We start from the raw sequence: 17,122 nt of genomic DNA, 5'->3' as shown, positions 1-17,122 counted from the left end.
CCCCCACTTAAAGCTTCACGGCCGCCACTGGTTGATTTTCATAATAAATTTTAAGCACAATTGGAAACTCCGAGAACCACATGACATGTTGGCGTTTATTCTATTCAAGAGTCTTCTAATCCCTTCTGATGATAGACTAAAACACAATTATACAGCAAGCTGTTCTTATTAAATTCTGGGAGAAATGTTTACCCTTACTCATCTGTGGAGGAGCTGGAAGATAAGAATAATGCTAGGAAGTCAGGATTTTCTTTAGATAATTTTACAATAGTATCATCTTGAAAGCCTGTGTAGCTCAGTGAAAGTGACGTTTGCATCCAATATTCTGGGCCTCTTGAAGAATGATCTAGGTTCTATTTTAGTGGCTAAATAGAGCAACGTTTTCTAAGCCTTTCTTCGATCGTTCTCTGGCATGGGCAAGCAGGTTTTTCCTTCCCAGAAATTTGGATTTTTGTCCCATAAACTCAATAAAATCGACTGCGGAACTCATACTATCTCAGACAATACATAAATACCGTATATAGTGTTAGGATTATGCACTAAGAGATGCTGCACTTGTCAGCCATCTACTCACTGGAGCTGTTTATAATTAGTTATAGTCTTGGGCCATCTATCTCTGATTGGCTACCGGTGGAGATTGAGCTGCTCCCTCTGTCTCTAAAAATTAGATAGGGCTTGCTTACTTCTTGTCAGGGAATAAAGGCGTTTGTTGATTTTTCACATTTTGTATGGGAAAGAGATGATAACGTGGATGGGAATAGAAGTTGTGTCAGTTGTCTTTGTTATAGACTGTAATTCCTGACTCTCCTTTTAGCAAAAAAGAGCCTTTTTATATTTTAAAAAGGCTCTTTTTTAAAATTTCAGATTCATAATGAATCTGATTTAGATTTTCTCTTCTTATTTTGCCACTGTCTGTTGTATGCAGATGTTCTGTGGTGTTAATTGGACACTGGTGTTTTGTTTTTGAGCAACTAACATTATGTGAATTTTTTTCTTAAATTGTATTGCATTAGCACACCTGCTTGTCTAGAGTGATCTGGGGGTTTGAGCATAGTAGTGGATGAAGACTTTCTTTCATCTTTTCATTTGAAGGCGTTTTGGTTTTGAGCAACTAACAATATGTGATTCTTTTTCTTAAATTGTATTGCATTAGCACACCTGCTTGGCTGGAGTGATCTAGGTTTTGAGCATAGTAGTGGATGAAGGCTTTCTTTCCAATTAGAATTATTTCAGTTATGTGGTTTGAGCAGGTTTTTGTGTTAGAAGAGTGGAAACTGCAAATCAAATCAAAGAGGAGTAGAAATAATATGCTACGTGCTTTGTTCATTAATGAATTCCCACCTATAGGTGGCGATAATTTCAAACTTGCTGTATACAGGATATACAAGTAAATGAAAAAGATTTATTTTAATCGTCCGTAGTAAAAATATCATGTGTTTTACATATCAATTGTTGCTTAGCCTGTCTTCTTATATGATTTCTTGTTACTTATTGGTTGCGTGTTTCGAATTACCTGCAAAAATATCTTTTTTTTTTTTTTTCAATCACATGTCCCGTTTTTAGATTTACTTAAAATTAATTTTCACTGTAGGCGTACGAGATCTAAAGTAAAGTATTTATTGTTATCATCAGACCTCAATGGAGTCAAAATACTTATCAGCTTCTCGTTTTAAAAATCACGCTACTATAGAAGTTTTCAGAGCTGCTGCGGAGAATTATTGAAATTATGAAAGTAAAGTATAGGTAGATATAAGAAGTAGAATATTTAATGGTAGGTTTAAAAAAAATAAAATCACTGTTCTAGCCAACAATTTTAATTATACATTAACGGGATTTACCAAAAAACATTTGTGATAGAGTTCTGAGAAAAGCAATATATTAAGATGCCAGTTGCAGCATGTACAAGATCTAAAGATTTGAAACATTAATCTGACTGAGGGGGGGGGGATGCTGAGTTTATCCCACTTGGAATTATTATTATTCGTGACACCTCCAAGGAGTCAGAAAACTCATTGCGGGAGGACACCTGCAATGCAGCTGTCTCCACCACTAAACCGAACCTCTACTACCCATCATCTCCATCAACACCATTATAACACTGGATACCATAAAATGGAAAATGAAAGAAATCATCATGAATTCACAGTATACTTCAAAGAGTTTTTAGCAAGAAAGAGATTAAGAGTGTATGGGATTATAAGTTTTTTTATGACCTCCCTACCCACAAAAGGTTATAAACTATAGCACATTAATATAGTAGTAAGGCTGAGAATTAGTTAATTCAGGAATGCTGTTTTAGATACTATACATAGAACTTTTCAAGCTATTCACAACTTCAATAAGCAGACTGGGTGATGAAAATCATCTACCCCTCCCTCCCCAATAGTATTTATAAACATTCACATCACAGTGTGGATTTATTTGAAAATTCACAACTGTAAATTGAAGAAAGTGTATGATATTTATTTGGATAACCAGGCTGGCATAAAACTACTTTATAAGTTTAAAATTCAGTTCTTTGATTATGAAATAACGATGGATTTATAATATGTTTTATTTTTGTAATTTTATTACACCAAATTGAAGCCTTCTAAGCTCATTCTTTTCAAAGAAACAGTTTTGTGTAGGATTGTTGGCAATAGCAAATGCCTGGACATGTCTATTGCATATCAGTGTGTCTGAGTGAAGAAGAGGGCTAATGAGTTGCAAATAGTAGTAAAATTTCTAAGGAACATGCTATTAAGAAAGTTGGACTAGAGAATATTGGGATTTAAAAATTAGAAAGGTCGATGGCATTAAGAGAGTGATAGAGACAACAAACAGATGTATGATAGCATGCAACAAAGAGATTTTTAGTCAAATAAGATTATTAGGAGAAAATTTTAAGTTGGATACTTCCTGATATGAGAACATACATAAATTCCATCCCTTAGATGAAAACAGTTGAAGAGCTAATTAGGGAAAGTGAGATGAGTAGTAATCAAAGAAGTTGATTGTTGAGAATTTAAAAAAAAAAAAAAAAAGTAGGTATAGTTTTGTAGATTTGTGATGGAAATGAGCTTTATTGAGTTTGGATATTCATATATGTTTATACATGAATGCTTGAATATTAATGTATGTTTGTGAAGTAAGTGAGGAAGGTTTTGGGAGATTTGTATATTTTTTTTTCCTATATGTAATGTATTTTATTTTGCCTTAGTTTTCATAATTGTGTAAGGGTAACTTTTTGCTATATCACATACATAGTCAAATTCGCTCGGTTCCTGTACAGATTGTAACTGTGGCAGTACACTTGCATCGAATACTCTGACCTTTCCCCATACACAGCTGGTAGCAAGATTATTAACTAGCTAACTCTGCATACCTTCTCACGTTTTACTTCAGGGTGGTTGGCCACTACTTTACACTACATTGCCTCAGATGAACTACCATTTTCACACACCTGTCTTTTTGATATTCTTTTTTTTTGGTGGGGGGGTTGCAGTTCTTCAGCTACCATCAGTAATACCCCCCCCTCTCATCTTCTCTATCCTCCCTGAAAATACTATATCCACCACATTCAATTCTAGCAACTACATCTGCTGTCAGCCAGGTTTGACTAATGCCTATAACTTTTGGCAAAATTGCACTGACTAATGCCAAAAACTCTGCTCTCTTATTTCGAATGCTTCTCATATACAAAAACTGTACAAAAATCTTTTTATTCTCATACCACCTTTACATTCTAGCAGCTTAACTTTTCAGAGAACAGCAGCGTCTTCAAATGCTTATGATGCTCCATGTTCAGATGTAACCCATCTCTTGCGAACAGCTCTCTTTTGCTATCAAACACATTCCAAACATCAATATATTTCAATTCCATATTTCTTACTATCATATCACTCATTATTATTGCTCTTCTACTTAACTCATAGTTGACAACATGAGGCAGTACACTATTTTCCCTTTGACACTTTTCTGCTTCACGATATCTAGCATTGTTCTTAAATTCTTTGCCACTTGATTAATACTACCTCTCAGGTCATTTGTACATCACCATCTCTTCTACATTGTGTCCTCTCTATTGTTCCACCAGACAAGATTCCTCAGGCATTCTACTCTCCACACCATCCTGAACCATTAAATTACCATATATTATAGCACTCATAACTTCATTCACGCCTACACCACATCTTCTCTCATTCCTTCCGTTTCTATACTCTTCTACATCACTCTCTGTTTCATGACTTCCCTTCAGCTATGAAAGTGAGGATACTCCCTCACTCTCATGGTATCTTCTTATTTCCTCTTGACTTCTTGTCGCTTCTATTCTCTTCATTACTGTCTCATTCACCAAACACTTCCTCTAAGCTTATCCTGTTCTAGTTACAGTTATATTTATTTAGGGAATGTTAACTGTGTTATTTTCATATTTTATCTCTAGGCATCAAACAGTTATTTGAATACAGATGGATACAACCTTTACTGTATTCCATTCTGCATATAACAAATATTAGAATTTGCAAGAAGGCATAAAACACATATAATTGAAATCTGGGCTAAAGGATATTCTTAACTATATTAATTAGTACTATGTTAAGCTTAGCCAAAATTGAAATGGAAAACAACTAAAAGTAGTGCTGGCTTACAGGTCACTAAAATATAATGTGATTAAGAGGGAGATGTTAAATCTTGTTTTATTTTATAGCCGGGTACGAAGCTCGGGTCGAAATCCATCGACATCCGTAGAGTTTCAATGCCGAAAAAACTATCGGTGGAACCAAGTGACAAATTCGCCAGTAAAATAGCCTTTCGGCTTATTATCTTTTGTAGTATATAATGTGATTGTTTTGAGAATCACTTTTTCTTATATAGTAGCTTTGATCTAGCTTTCTCCTCAATTGCTACTTCAGTTGTGCAGTCCTAGATTAGACTGGACTAACTAGAGACACGATGTGATTATCCACTTTCAACTTCTTTGATGTTTGTGGCGGCTGTAAAAAAAAAAACAAAAAAAAAAAAAAACCAGTGATGCAACTGCCATTTGTCATTTGTCCTTAAAATAACCTGTTAAAAATATTTCCATTGTATTTTTTTAGGTGTAATCAGTTTGTTTTTCTGTCTTCCTGGGTTTGTGTTAATATTCAATGTTATAATTATTATTAACATCTGACGTTCATGCAGTCAGAGAATCATCATGGGAGGTACACACAATGCTCATCCAACCATGCCTTAAACTAACTCGCTCACAACACACCCAAGCAATGTATTCTACTCACCAACTACTCTCCATGCAAAGAACCTGCTCTTCACTCCACTGCTCACACCCTTATCCAGTTTGCAGCAATGGCCTCCTGTTCTATCCCCCCACCATTCCATTCTATGAAAAACTCTTCCATGTCAACCTGATACCAACTCCTGACCAGATTATATGTCTAAATCATATCTCCCTTCTTCCTACTAATCACGAGGCTTTGCAATTTACATTCTCTCTGTCTTCATACTCCACATTCCAAAGAACACTGACCACCTTTGTGAATCTTCTCTGGACCCTTTCTAACATCCCCATCAACATCAAAACCCAGTGACCAAATGTGTGCACATTCCATATGAGGCCTGAACATGGTCCTATACAATAGTATAACTTCTTTATTTTTGCACATCAAGGGCCTCCACGTCATTGCCATTATCCGACATGATATCTTCAACTTGTGCGAGGTGGCCGCTGAATTTCAGGTCTTTGTCTACCACCATGCCAGCCCAGAACTCTCATCTCCTCTACCTCTTTTAAAGTTTCCCCACCAATTGTATACTTTGCATCCCATCATTGCTTACCAAATTTCAAAACCTTACACTTTGCAACATTGAACTGACAGTTCCACTTACCTGCCCATTCATGCAATCTGCTTGACTGCATTGCTCTCTCCAGTTTTGTGCCATCTGCAAACAGCTGCATATCACTATCATTCAATGTGTCTACATTGACAACACACTCAGGTAATGCATTCCACTCACCCACCACTCTCCATGCAAAGAACCTACTCCTCACTCCTCTGCTCACACCTTGCTTATACAATTTCCAGCAATGGCCTCTTGTACTATCCCACCCCTCCCATATGAAAAATGTCTTCCATATCAACCTGATAACAATCCCTGACTAACTTATGTCTCAATCATATCCCCTCCTATTCACGAGGCTCTGCAACTTACATTCTCTCAATCTGTCCTCGTACTCCACATAAACCATTGACCACTTTTGTGAATATTCTCTGGATCCTTTCCAACATATTCTTGTCATCATGAAAACCTGTTGACCAAAATTGTTCACAATAATCCATATGAGATCTGATCAAGCCTTATACAATGGCATCATAACCTCTCCATTTCTGCATGTCATGGTCCTCCGCATCATTGCCATTATCCGATTTGACGTCTTCACAACTTGTGCAATATGGCCCCTGAATTTCAGGTCATTGTCCACCATCACTCCTAGATCTCTCATCTCCTCTACTTCCTTTAAAGTTTCCCCACAAAGTGTATAATTTGCATCCCATCGTTGCTTACCAAATCTCAAAACATTACACTTTGCAACATTGAACTGACACTTCCAGTTATCTGCCCATTCATGCAAACTATTCAAGTGTTCTTGTAAGACTTGAATTCAAGTCTTACAAGAAGACCACTGTTGTTTAATATACAAATTGAACAACAGTGGTCTCAAAACTGACCCCTGCAGCAGACCACTAGTGAATTTCCTCTTTCAGGATACTGCACCCTCATATACAGCTTTCTGATACCTATCTGACAGCCACAGATCCAACTCAGAAGTCTGTTGTCCAATCCCATCTGTTTCAATTTATTTAACAGCTTGTCATGTAGTCATGTCAGTCTATCAAAAGCTTTTACAAAATATCATATGAATGCACGTACAGTAATATATGCATCTCCCTTGCTCAAAGCATTTGTCACTTTTATAGTACATAAATAAGTTAGTAAAATATGATCTTCCTTTAACAAACCCATGCTGATGATCATAGAGAATACTGATGTTATCAACCCATTTCTGGATTCTATTTCTCACCAATCTCTTTAGTACCTTCACCACAACTCCAGGTATACAGATTGGCGTATAATTTGTAGCCACAGAATTATCACTACCTTTATGTAGTAGAACAATTTTACATTCTTTCCACTCCCTTGGAACCTGTGCTGTGGTAAGACTTATTTAACAGGCATGCTATTGTCAATTACCTGGAACATTCCCTTAAGATGCATGGGGATGTGTCATCAGATCCTATTGCCTTATTGACATCAAGGTTATTTATTTCCTCATATACCTTCTGCTCACTCACAACTAAGCCATTCTCTCTTATGTCCTCTACACTTAAGTTCCTCATGATTCCAACCAGATCAGGATGAAACACCCTTATAAATTGATCACTGAATACTTTAACAATGTCTTCTGCACCATTACCATTCTACTATTTTCACCCCTTAACATCATCTTACCATAATCATTCTTCCTTCTACTTGCCACATACCTAAAAAAAACTCTTGCCCGATTTGCCAATTTCTGCTCATATTGCACTTTTCTTGTCCTTACTAACTGAGTCACTCCCCTGAGTTTCTTTATACTCTTCATGTAACTGATTGTTACCGTTATTCATCTTGTACTGCCTCCTAAGTGGTCTTTCTTCCAGATTTCATGCTTAAGCCCCTCATTCATCCATTTTACACTTACCTTATTCAGCCTTTTTACTTTTGGAATACATTCACACATTGATGCTGTTATGTATTTTTTTGTCAGTTCCCAAGCAGCATTTATTTCCTTACTGCTCAACTCCTCATTCCAAACTATAGCTTCAAGCTGTCCCTTAAGCTTGTCATAATCACCAGCCTTGTGCTTCCACTCACAGAAGTCTGTATAAACTCAGGTGATGACTTCATGATTACTCTTACCCACTGGAGGAAAGTGGGAAACCTCACTCAGAATTACATCCTCTGATGATATGATCAGATCTAAAACTCTCGATCCTTGCATGTGCTCCTTTATCAAGAAATCGAGAAATTCGTTTTCCTTATTCCCAAATGCTATCTCTTCATTTCAATCTATACCTCCATAATTAAAATTGTCCATAATAATTATCCTTACTTAGTTTACTAATCCAAGTTGTATATACATTTCTTTATCACCACCTTTCACATTCCCTGGCCTATAGCAATATCCAACTAAATATGTGTTCCTGTCAGCCTCCACATTATACCACACTGCCTCATAACCATTGCCACTATTTCCCTCTTTCATATCTACCTTATGTTGACATAATTCCTCTGATACCATCAGCAGCACTTCTCCCCCTCTCTTCTTGTCCTTTCTATCCTCGCAAAAAATACTGTATCCTTCCCATTTTATAGCATTTTTATCATCCTTTTCTTTTATATGGGATGATGATGACAGGTTTGCTTGTATCATGTTGCTTAGTGGTTTTTGTTTAATTTTTTTGTCATAGTCATATCCCCACACACCAACAGCATCGAACGATTGGTTCCCTTCCACCTACTAACCGTGCTCAGACTTGATTAACTTGCATGAGCCATTAGTAGTGGAGACTCTACCAATCAACCAACCTTTGCTGGTGGTTTGTGTTTAATTAGTAGGGCTAATTATGGAAGCTTCCCATCTTTTAGTGTTAGTGACAGAAATAATGGAAAACTCATTACCAGTCCATGATTTTGTCCTTTTATGTGAAGAAATCTGTATAGAGGCAAGTCTAAAAAAAGTTTTATAATGTTGGCCAAGAACTCGTCAAAGATTTTTGAAAAGATGTATGTTGTGGAATTCTTTCCATTGACTGGAGGAGACACTGGTGTGTTTTATTGTTTTTTTTTTTTTTTGTTTTGTTTACTAGTGTGCTGGTAGAAGTAGTACTAAAACTCATTGATTAAAGTTTTTACTGGAATTATTTCAAAATTGAAGGAGAAATTGCAGACCAGTGATGAGTTGTTTAGTAGGACATTTTGATTGTTCTGCTTTATTTGATAGAACTCGAAAACTATCTTATTGGTGACTGGCATTCTGTGGATGATAGAATGATCTGGCAATATGCTAATTCTCTGGCAGGGAAGAACTATGGTTTCCTTCATCAGTCAATGATACTTGAAAATTCATTTTACCATAAAACCTCTAAGGAATAATAGAGAGTTGTCCTACTTATATCTAATTAAAAAACCAATAATGATATTTCATTAGACATTTTTACCACCAGCTTACACAGAAAGGAAGACTCATACATGTAACCTCCATCCACATTCCATCCAAAAGGTGTGTGTGAAATAAGTGCTATAACACTGCACACTAAAGCTAATCAAGGAAGGCAAGCAGAAAAAGAACTGAACTTCATTTTACAATGTAGCCCAATGGCTATAATGAAAAGATTTTAAACAGAATTCCTTGACCTAGAGCATGCCTTGTTTTCTATCATTTATTCTCCACCAACCTTCTGGGCCTGCTAAGTGGACGATATTTTTACTATTTGGCCGTATCCTGAAAATGAACTGATCACCTTACAACAGTCATCATTTATTAATCATGTTCATTTCCATAAAGAGCAAGTATCTCATTATGGGAAAGAAGAGTGTTGGTGCTTTGTTCTTCCTGTCATCTTGTTTACCTATACCTTCTCTGGCACTTCATCCAGTAGCATTTACCATAAACCCAAATTTACTGGTGGATACATACAACAAAGTTTGGCTTATCATTCCTCTCAGAAGACTGGAGTTGTTAAAACTTGCCTTAAGAGAACCCATACCATTTGTTCCTCTTATGTAGCCTTACAACAGTAACTTCTCTTGGTCAAATCTTTCATGCACCTAAATGATTATAGCCCTTAGCAAAATCCAGTGTGTTTTTCACCTCTTACAGTTCATCCACAAATTTCACTATATAGTTCCTATTCATTATATTTTAAGCGTGTGAATATATATTGATAAATTTTGAGGAAGTATCTCATTAGGTTGGTCGATTGGTAGAGCCTATGCTACTAATGGCTCAGTTAAGTAAGTTTGAGTGCGGTTAGTAGTTGGAAGGGGACCAATCGTTCGATGCTGTTGGCACACTCTCCCTCAATGAGTCTTTGGACTCCCTGGAGGTGTCAAATAATAATAATATTAACATTTGTTTTTATTAACATTTCTAGTCTCTTGCTACTAAGGATAAACTCTCTCCTCTGTCTTTATCTGGTATTCATCATGATCTATGTGAATATCTGTTGTATTTTGGTCTAACTGGCTGCATAGTAGAGAAAAGAATTAGTGTACACCAGTGCTATATTTTTTACTATAAATCTTGCATAGCATGGTGTCAGTGCCAAACTAGAATACTTTGGAAGGATACACACTTTTCAGAAGTAGTTTTAAACAAAATCAATGGAAGAAAAACTAGACAATTATAAATAAAATTGGATAGAACATGTAAACTGAATGGCCAACACCCGATATCTAAACAAATAATAAAATATAAACCAGTTGGAAAGAGAAGGCTGAGGAGACTCAAAAAAAGGATATTAGATGGATAATGAGACTGGAACAGACCAATATGATCTATATATCTGTAATTAGCATTATGATGATGATAGTTTAAACATGAATGTCTATATAAAGATAGCTCTGAAGTCTTGAGGTCTAAAGTCTTACATTATCCTAATTTAAATCAGAATGTGATCTTATCAATTCCCAAAGTTGGAGAGATTCTCATCCTCAGTAAATGTATTTATTTTTATTTTTTAATGATTATAATCATTAAAATGTTTAAATAAATAATTATTTATTGCTATATGCTAGAATGATTATTCTAGAATGTCACACTTGCTTTTATGAGTTAACTGGTTGTTGTATTCTGCTTTGCTTGAACTGTCCCCCTTTTTAACTATACTATTTATGATGTACTGTTCTTTTCAGCATGATATATTTGTTGCTTACTTTCAATAATTATTTATATTTGCTATGTTTACATGTTTTTAACCTCTTTTTAACTATATTGCCAACATTCTTGAAAAGATGCTGAAGAAGTCACATTTCAATATATCATGAAACTTTATTAGTCATCATAATAATATCAAGATCCACATCAGAATATCCAGATGTGTATAACATTGTTAATTGTGGAAGAGCCTGTGTGGAACAAACTAAAACTGTTGAAATTTGCATAAGGACTTGACCCATGTTCAGCATAATCAAAGAGATAGAAACCAGGCCTTTTGTTACATCTTGTCATAGAAATAACACAGTGCATAATATGAGATGTTGTGGCATTGCATTTCAGAATTTTATGAGAGGAAATTCAAAGAGGTCATTTTATTCTGATACACTTAATTATACCCAGGAGATGAAGCTATAAGATATTTTTATTCAGTGAAATTGAATGGTGTACAGCACATATTATTTGTGAACTCTACCATTTAAAATGAAGAGGGGGGGAAAAAAAAGCTATTAAAATTGTTATTTAAATTAAGGGGATATTAAATCCCACATTGTTTTAAAACCGAATAAGAAACTCAAAGATAAGAATCAAATGTCGAATATAGTAACTATAAACGTATCAGCGACTACAAGCATAAGCTAAAGCACGTAGTTCAAGTACGTAGTACAAACTAGGGCAACTCATTGCAAAGGTGGAGAAAGTTTTGATCGCTATTCTTAGTATTTTCCATAATGTAAACCCATCTCCTAGGAGATGTATGATGTTATACATTATAGTGGGAAGTCACTACCCAGACTGGTTTCGATCTTTATTGAGATCTCATCAGTGAGTAGCTGAACCAAAGTATAATACTAAGGGTATAGCGAAAAGAACTTATATACTCTGCTATACGAGTTGTCAAAAAGGTGCATCCATAAATTATTTAAAGTAAAGCAAAGTAAACAAACAGTTTTAATAGTTTACTTTAAACTATTAAAATTGTTTGTTTTGACCTAAGTTAAGGTCATCTTTAGAAATATATGTCTACATACATGCTACATTAAAGCAGCTATCACCACACCATCCTAAGCTATATGCCAAAAGCTGATTAACCTGCCAAGCCTAACTGCTTATGGTAAAAAAAAAGGAAAATTAATAAATAACAATTTATTACATTAGCAATCAGAAAAATTCTTATTTTTGACATCCATTATTACATCTTACATTTAGTATTGATACTTTATTATTAATGTATTCAATCATTGGTTGACCTATGGTTATCATATTTAGTCTAATGGACTTCAAAAAAAAAAAAGCACTAGGTTTTCCTGTTGGCTTTTTTTTTTTTTAAAGAAATAGGCTAAATACTATAGCTATATAACCAGTTTCTTGCCAGTAATATTAAACAGTTGCCATATATTAGGATTAAAATTAGTTAAGTGATTTTTTTTTCAAAATCATTTATTTATTTTTTATCATAACTCCTATGTAATGTGTTGCTGACCAAGTTGGCCAAGTAGTTAACATACTTATTCTCCAACCAGCAGGCTGTGGATTTGAATTCCACCATGGACATAGATATTTGTAATTGTCTTTAGATAGAAGATGAATTGCATTTCATCACCCAGTATGTGTGACAGCTGTCCCATTTACTGAAGGACTGAAGTGATCAGAAAACCATTCCATCTTTAGCCTATAAAGATGGATTTCTGGATTATGTAAAAAGTAAATAAATGATATATATATATATATATATATATATATATAAAAATATAAAAAAGAATTAAAAAATTATATAGGTTACACCTGCTGTGAGTGTGTGTATATATATATATATATTATTATTATTATTATGATTCAGGCCTCCATGGAGTCAAAAGATTTATCATGGGAGGCCCATCCTACAAATCACAGTCTGTTATACCACTTATTGACCATTCATGCTCTCACCACTCTATCAGGCAGTGCATTTCATGGTTCAACCACCTCCATACAAAGAAACCACTCTTCACCCTCTTTCTCATAGCTTCTTTTCATAACTTCCAGGAATGGTCCCTTGTCCTTGCTCCTTTCCTCTGTTCCACCAAATGAAAGAACTTCCTGGTGTCAACCCTGTAACTACCTCTCAACAGTTTAAAAGAATCAATCATATCACCTCTCCTTCTATCTACCAAACTTTGCAATCCATATTCCATCAGTCTATCCTCATAACTAACATCGTACAGTACTGATATTATCTTTGTTATCTGCCTCTGCACTCTTTCCAAGTTAATTTATCTCATTCAAATCCTGGGGACCATATTTGAGCACAATAGTTCAGATGTGGTCTGATCAGGACTTTATACAATGGAACGACAACTCTTTTATCTCTGCTGGTCAGTGTCCTCAGGATTGCAGCAATCCTCTGGGTCACCTTTACCATCTTTGCAATATGTTCCCTGAATTTCAGGTTTCTAGCAATCATTATCCCCAGATCCCTAGCCTCCCCCATTTCCTTCAACAGATTATGCAGCCTCCCATTGATGTATCCTAAACTTCGACTTTACATTTAGTTGAATTAAACTGATATCCCCATTCAATTGCCCATGTATCCATTTTATTCAAATCCTCTTGAAGAGCTACCATATTTGCAATATTACTAATAACCCTTCCCAACTTCACATCTGCAGACAGCTGAATGACTTGACTTGATGGACCTATGATTTCAGTCAGGATTTCTCCATGACTGCAGGTCATAAAGAGTCCAGCTATTCCTGTCTTGGGCCTTTCTTCTCCATTTTCTTCCAACTTTCTTAATCATTGGATCTTTCCACCTTAAGGGTGGTCTTCCAGGTTTTCTTTTGGTATCTCTCGGATACCAGTAACTCTGACTCTGACTGTAACTCTGACTGTCCATCTGTTGTCTCTCATTCTGGCGAGATGTCCTGCCCATCTTCTTTTGCTGTTGCAGATGGCTTTTATTATGTCCGTGAGTCCAGACTTCTTCCTGATTTCTGTGTGTCTTACGTGGTCTATTTTGTCTATATTGCACGTTGAGTTTGTATTAAGCTTTGTTCTTCTTTTAAAGTTGTGTTCCATGTTTCACTGCCATAAGTTAATGCTGGTAAGATGTGACTATTGAAAAGATGGGCTCTTATTTCTATATCTATGTTTTGTTTGGTAATTGTTGATTTTATTTTGTTGAAGGCTATCCAAGCAGCTCTTTTTCTCCTTGCTATTTCATATGATATATCATTATTGATTTTTATGGACTGGCTGAGGTAGATGTATTCTTCAACTTTTTCAATGATGTGAGATTCTAGAGTGATTGTATGATCTTTACAGTATTTGTTTTTCATCTGCAGACAACTGAATATCCTCCTGCAATCCATGACAATGTCATATAAAGATTAAACAATACAGATCCCAGTACTGAGCCCTGTGGGACCCCACTTTTAGCCTTCTGCCTCCTTGATATTGCTCTCTCATACACAACTCTCTAATACCTATCAGGTATCCAATCCTGAATCCATTTTGCTAACCTAACATCTAAACCTATGTGCTGCAACTTAAATATCAGCTTATTACCCTGTTAAATGCTTTTGTAAAATCTAAAAAAAACAGCAGAATATCCCTTTCCCCTCATCAACTGATCTTGTCAGTTTATTATAAAAGGCAGTCATATTACTAAAGCAAGACCTTAACAAATCCATGTTGATTCTTACAGATAACATTACCCTCATCTGCCCAACACTGTATATAGTCCCTCCCTAATTTCTCCAAGATCTTAACAACTACTGATGAAACACAAATCTTCCAGTCTGCTATTGTCCTTATGCAATGGCGCTATATTACCTTCCTTCCACTCCCTGGTACCTTTCCCTTGGCCAGACTTTCATTGAAAAACCAGGTCAAGGGAGCTGTCAGTTGCTTAGCACATTCTCTCAAAACCCGTGGCAAAATTCCATCCAGTCCCACTGCTTTATTGACACCCGGAGTACTCAGTATTTGAAACATACTCGCCTCTTGTATTTCTAAACCTCAAACCTGCCCTATCACTCTAGTATTAAAACCCACTTCTCCGGAATGAAATACCCCAATAAAGTGTTCATTGAACAATGCCACTATGTCCTTTGCATCAATCACTCTATTCCCATTTTTATCCAACAATATCATTCTTCCACAATCATTTCTCTTTCTACTGGCCATGTAGATAAAAAATTTCTTAGGATTTTCTTTGGATCTCAGGGCCAATCCCTTCTCATATTCCAATTTTGCCTTCTTTACCATACTAGTCACTCTCCTGGCCTGAGTTTTATATTCTTCATGCATCTGCTCTTCACCCCTCTATATATATTATGTGTGAATTTATTCTCATATGTGAGATTTTGCCTAGAGCTTATTTGTCAGAAGGAATCATGCTCTTAGTGAAAGATGACTGCACATTATCAGTTCTTTCGTGTACTATCATAATGTACTGATATCACATTCATTCCCCTTTCTTTATTTGCAAAACATAAATTCAATACACAATTATATTATTGCATACTAGCATTTATATGCATTAATTCACATTAACAGAGTTAAATCATTTTTGCATTCTACATTATGTTAATTTTTCTTGTTGAAGCTTTTCTTTCTCTTTTACAGATTTCGTCCTGATCCCAAAGAGGGGGGAATATTTCCCAAAGAATATGGCAATGATTACTCTTTGCTTCCACAGAGGCAATATGTTTTCTCTTTTAAGTCATATTCCACTCCCTTTTACCAGAAATTTAGGCAGATTCCTGAATTTAAGCTCTAGCTGCAACTCTGTCTTCATCTGTGAACATTTAAAAAACAGAAGTTTAATAAAACTTGTTGGTAGTGACACTTCCAGTTTGCTACAAGGCATGATTACTAATGATGCTCGTCATCTAGAAGATGATCCTCATACTAGTGTCACAAGGCCATGTATATATTCTATGATGCTAAATCTTCATGGCAATATTCTGTATGATGTTTTTATATACAAGCTGCAGAAGTATGATTGTCCAACATATTTGCTAGAATGTGATACAGCTATTATAGATCAGGTGACAAAACATCTTAAATTGTATAGAATTAAAAAAAAAGTAGAAATTTTACCAGAATCAAGTGACATGACTGTTTGGGTTGCATTTCCAGATCCTGTTGATATTTCTCCTAGTATGTCTATAAATGAAAGTACATTAGAAAAAACCTTACTATTAAACAATGAAGAATTAGTTGTTGCTTTCAGTAGAGATCCAAGATTATCACTGTTAGGTTACAGATTAGTTCTAAAGAATGTAGAGTTACCTGAAATATCTAATTGTTCTTTATACGTAGATGATAACAGGACATACCGACAGCTTTTATACAGATTAGGAATTGGTGAAGGGATAAAAGACTTTCCACCTGGTAAATTGTTTCCTCTAGAATGCAATGCAGATTATCTTCATGGTGTTAGTTTTCATAAAGGATGTTATCTAGGCCAAGAATCTGTGTCTAGAGTTCATCATACAGGAGTTGTAAGAAAACGGGTTTTGCCTGTCATGATAGAACGTGGTGAACACAACATCTTAGAACAGCTGTGTACTGTTGAAAATGAACATGGAAAAAGAATGGGTAAATTTCTTAATCATGAAGGAAAGTATGGATTAGCTATGTTGAATATTGCCAATAGCTTTCAATCAACATCTCTTAGACTGAGAAATCATGACATTAGTCTAAAAGCCTTCAAACCAAATTGGTGGCCTCAGGAAGAGTCTAGAATATAGCATCAGTAATGAAAGTTATAGATGTTGCAAAGCAGTTGCTATTTTTTTATGTATAGCAAATAAAATGTAAATTATGTTTATCAGCTAGTTTCCTTACTCACTATGTAATTTCATAAAATATGACAAAGCATATTTAAAAATTAAGATCACATTTCTTGGTACTTGTTTGTGGATCACATAGACTTAGTATTTGGTATTATGAGAATTGAGGCAAAAGTATTGGCACAACTATTGTAAATAATTATTAATATTGATGATTGAAGACTGTGTAGTCGTGTATTGTATTCTTTAGGTAGCAACATTGGTAACTATCTATATATAGTTATGAATGGCATGTCACCAAGTCCTTCCCCATTTAAGGACTACATTTTGCACAGCATACTACAGGATTTTGCGGTTATGCAGTGCTTGTGGTACGTATGCATCC

The 17,122-nt window shown here is 35.3% G+C and overlaps 1 protein-coding gene across 3 annotated transcripts; it reads left to right on the top strand.

The window, feature by feature from the left end:
- The first annotated feature begins 1,270 nt into the window (after positions 1 to 1,270).
- Positions 1,271 to 16,775, top strand: LOC150092701 (iron-sulfur cluster assembly factor IBA57, mitochondrial). 3 transcript variants are annotated; one of them, XM_090414628.1, is made up of 2 exons: positions 1,271 to 1,387; positions 15,566 to 16,775. In XM_090414628.1, exon 2 carries the CDS (start codon positions 15,610 to 15,612, stop codon positions 16,693 to 16,695), a length of 1,086 nt encoding a protein of 361 aa, XP_090270754.1. In that variant the 5' UTR covers positions 1,271 to 1,387; positions 15,566 to 15,609; the 3' UTR covers positions 16,696 to 16,775. The 3 variants fall into 3 exon arrangements, with proteins under 3 accessions (XP_090270754.1, XP_090270753.1, XP_090270755.1); XM_090414627.1 differs by lacking the exon at positions 1,271 to 1,387 and adding an exon at positions 1,638 to 1,771; XM_090414629.1 differs by lacking the exon at positions 1,271 to 1,387 and adding an exon at positions 2,837 to 3,023.
- The last annotated feature ends 347 nt before the right edge of the window (positions 16,776 to 17,122 follow it).

This window comes from Typopeltis vanoorti, chromosome 25 (assembly GCF_054136105.1).
Source record: "Typopeltis vanoorti isolate ZY-2024b chromosome 25, IOZ_Tvanoo_1.0, whole genome shotgun sequence".
Taxonomy (NCBI): domain Eukaryota; kingdom Metazoa; phylum Arthropoda; class Arachnida; order Uropygi; family Thelyphonidae; genus Typopeltis; species Typopeltis vanoorti.
Note: the sequence above shows the minus strand (reverse complement) of the source record. Positions and strands in the feature narration are given on the sequence as shown.

What these genes read in the sequence shown, in the direction of transcription:
- LOC150092701 (XM_090414628.1), top strand. Translation starts at nt 15,610, where the DNA reads ATGGCAATGATTACTCTTTGCTTCCACAGAGGCAATATGTTTTCTCTT.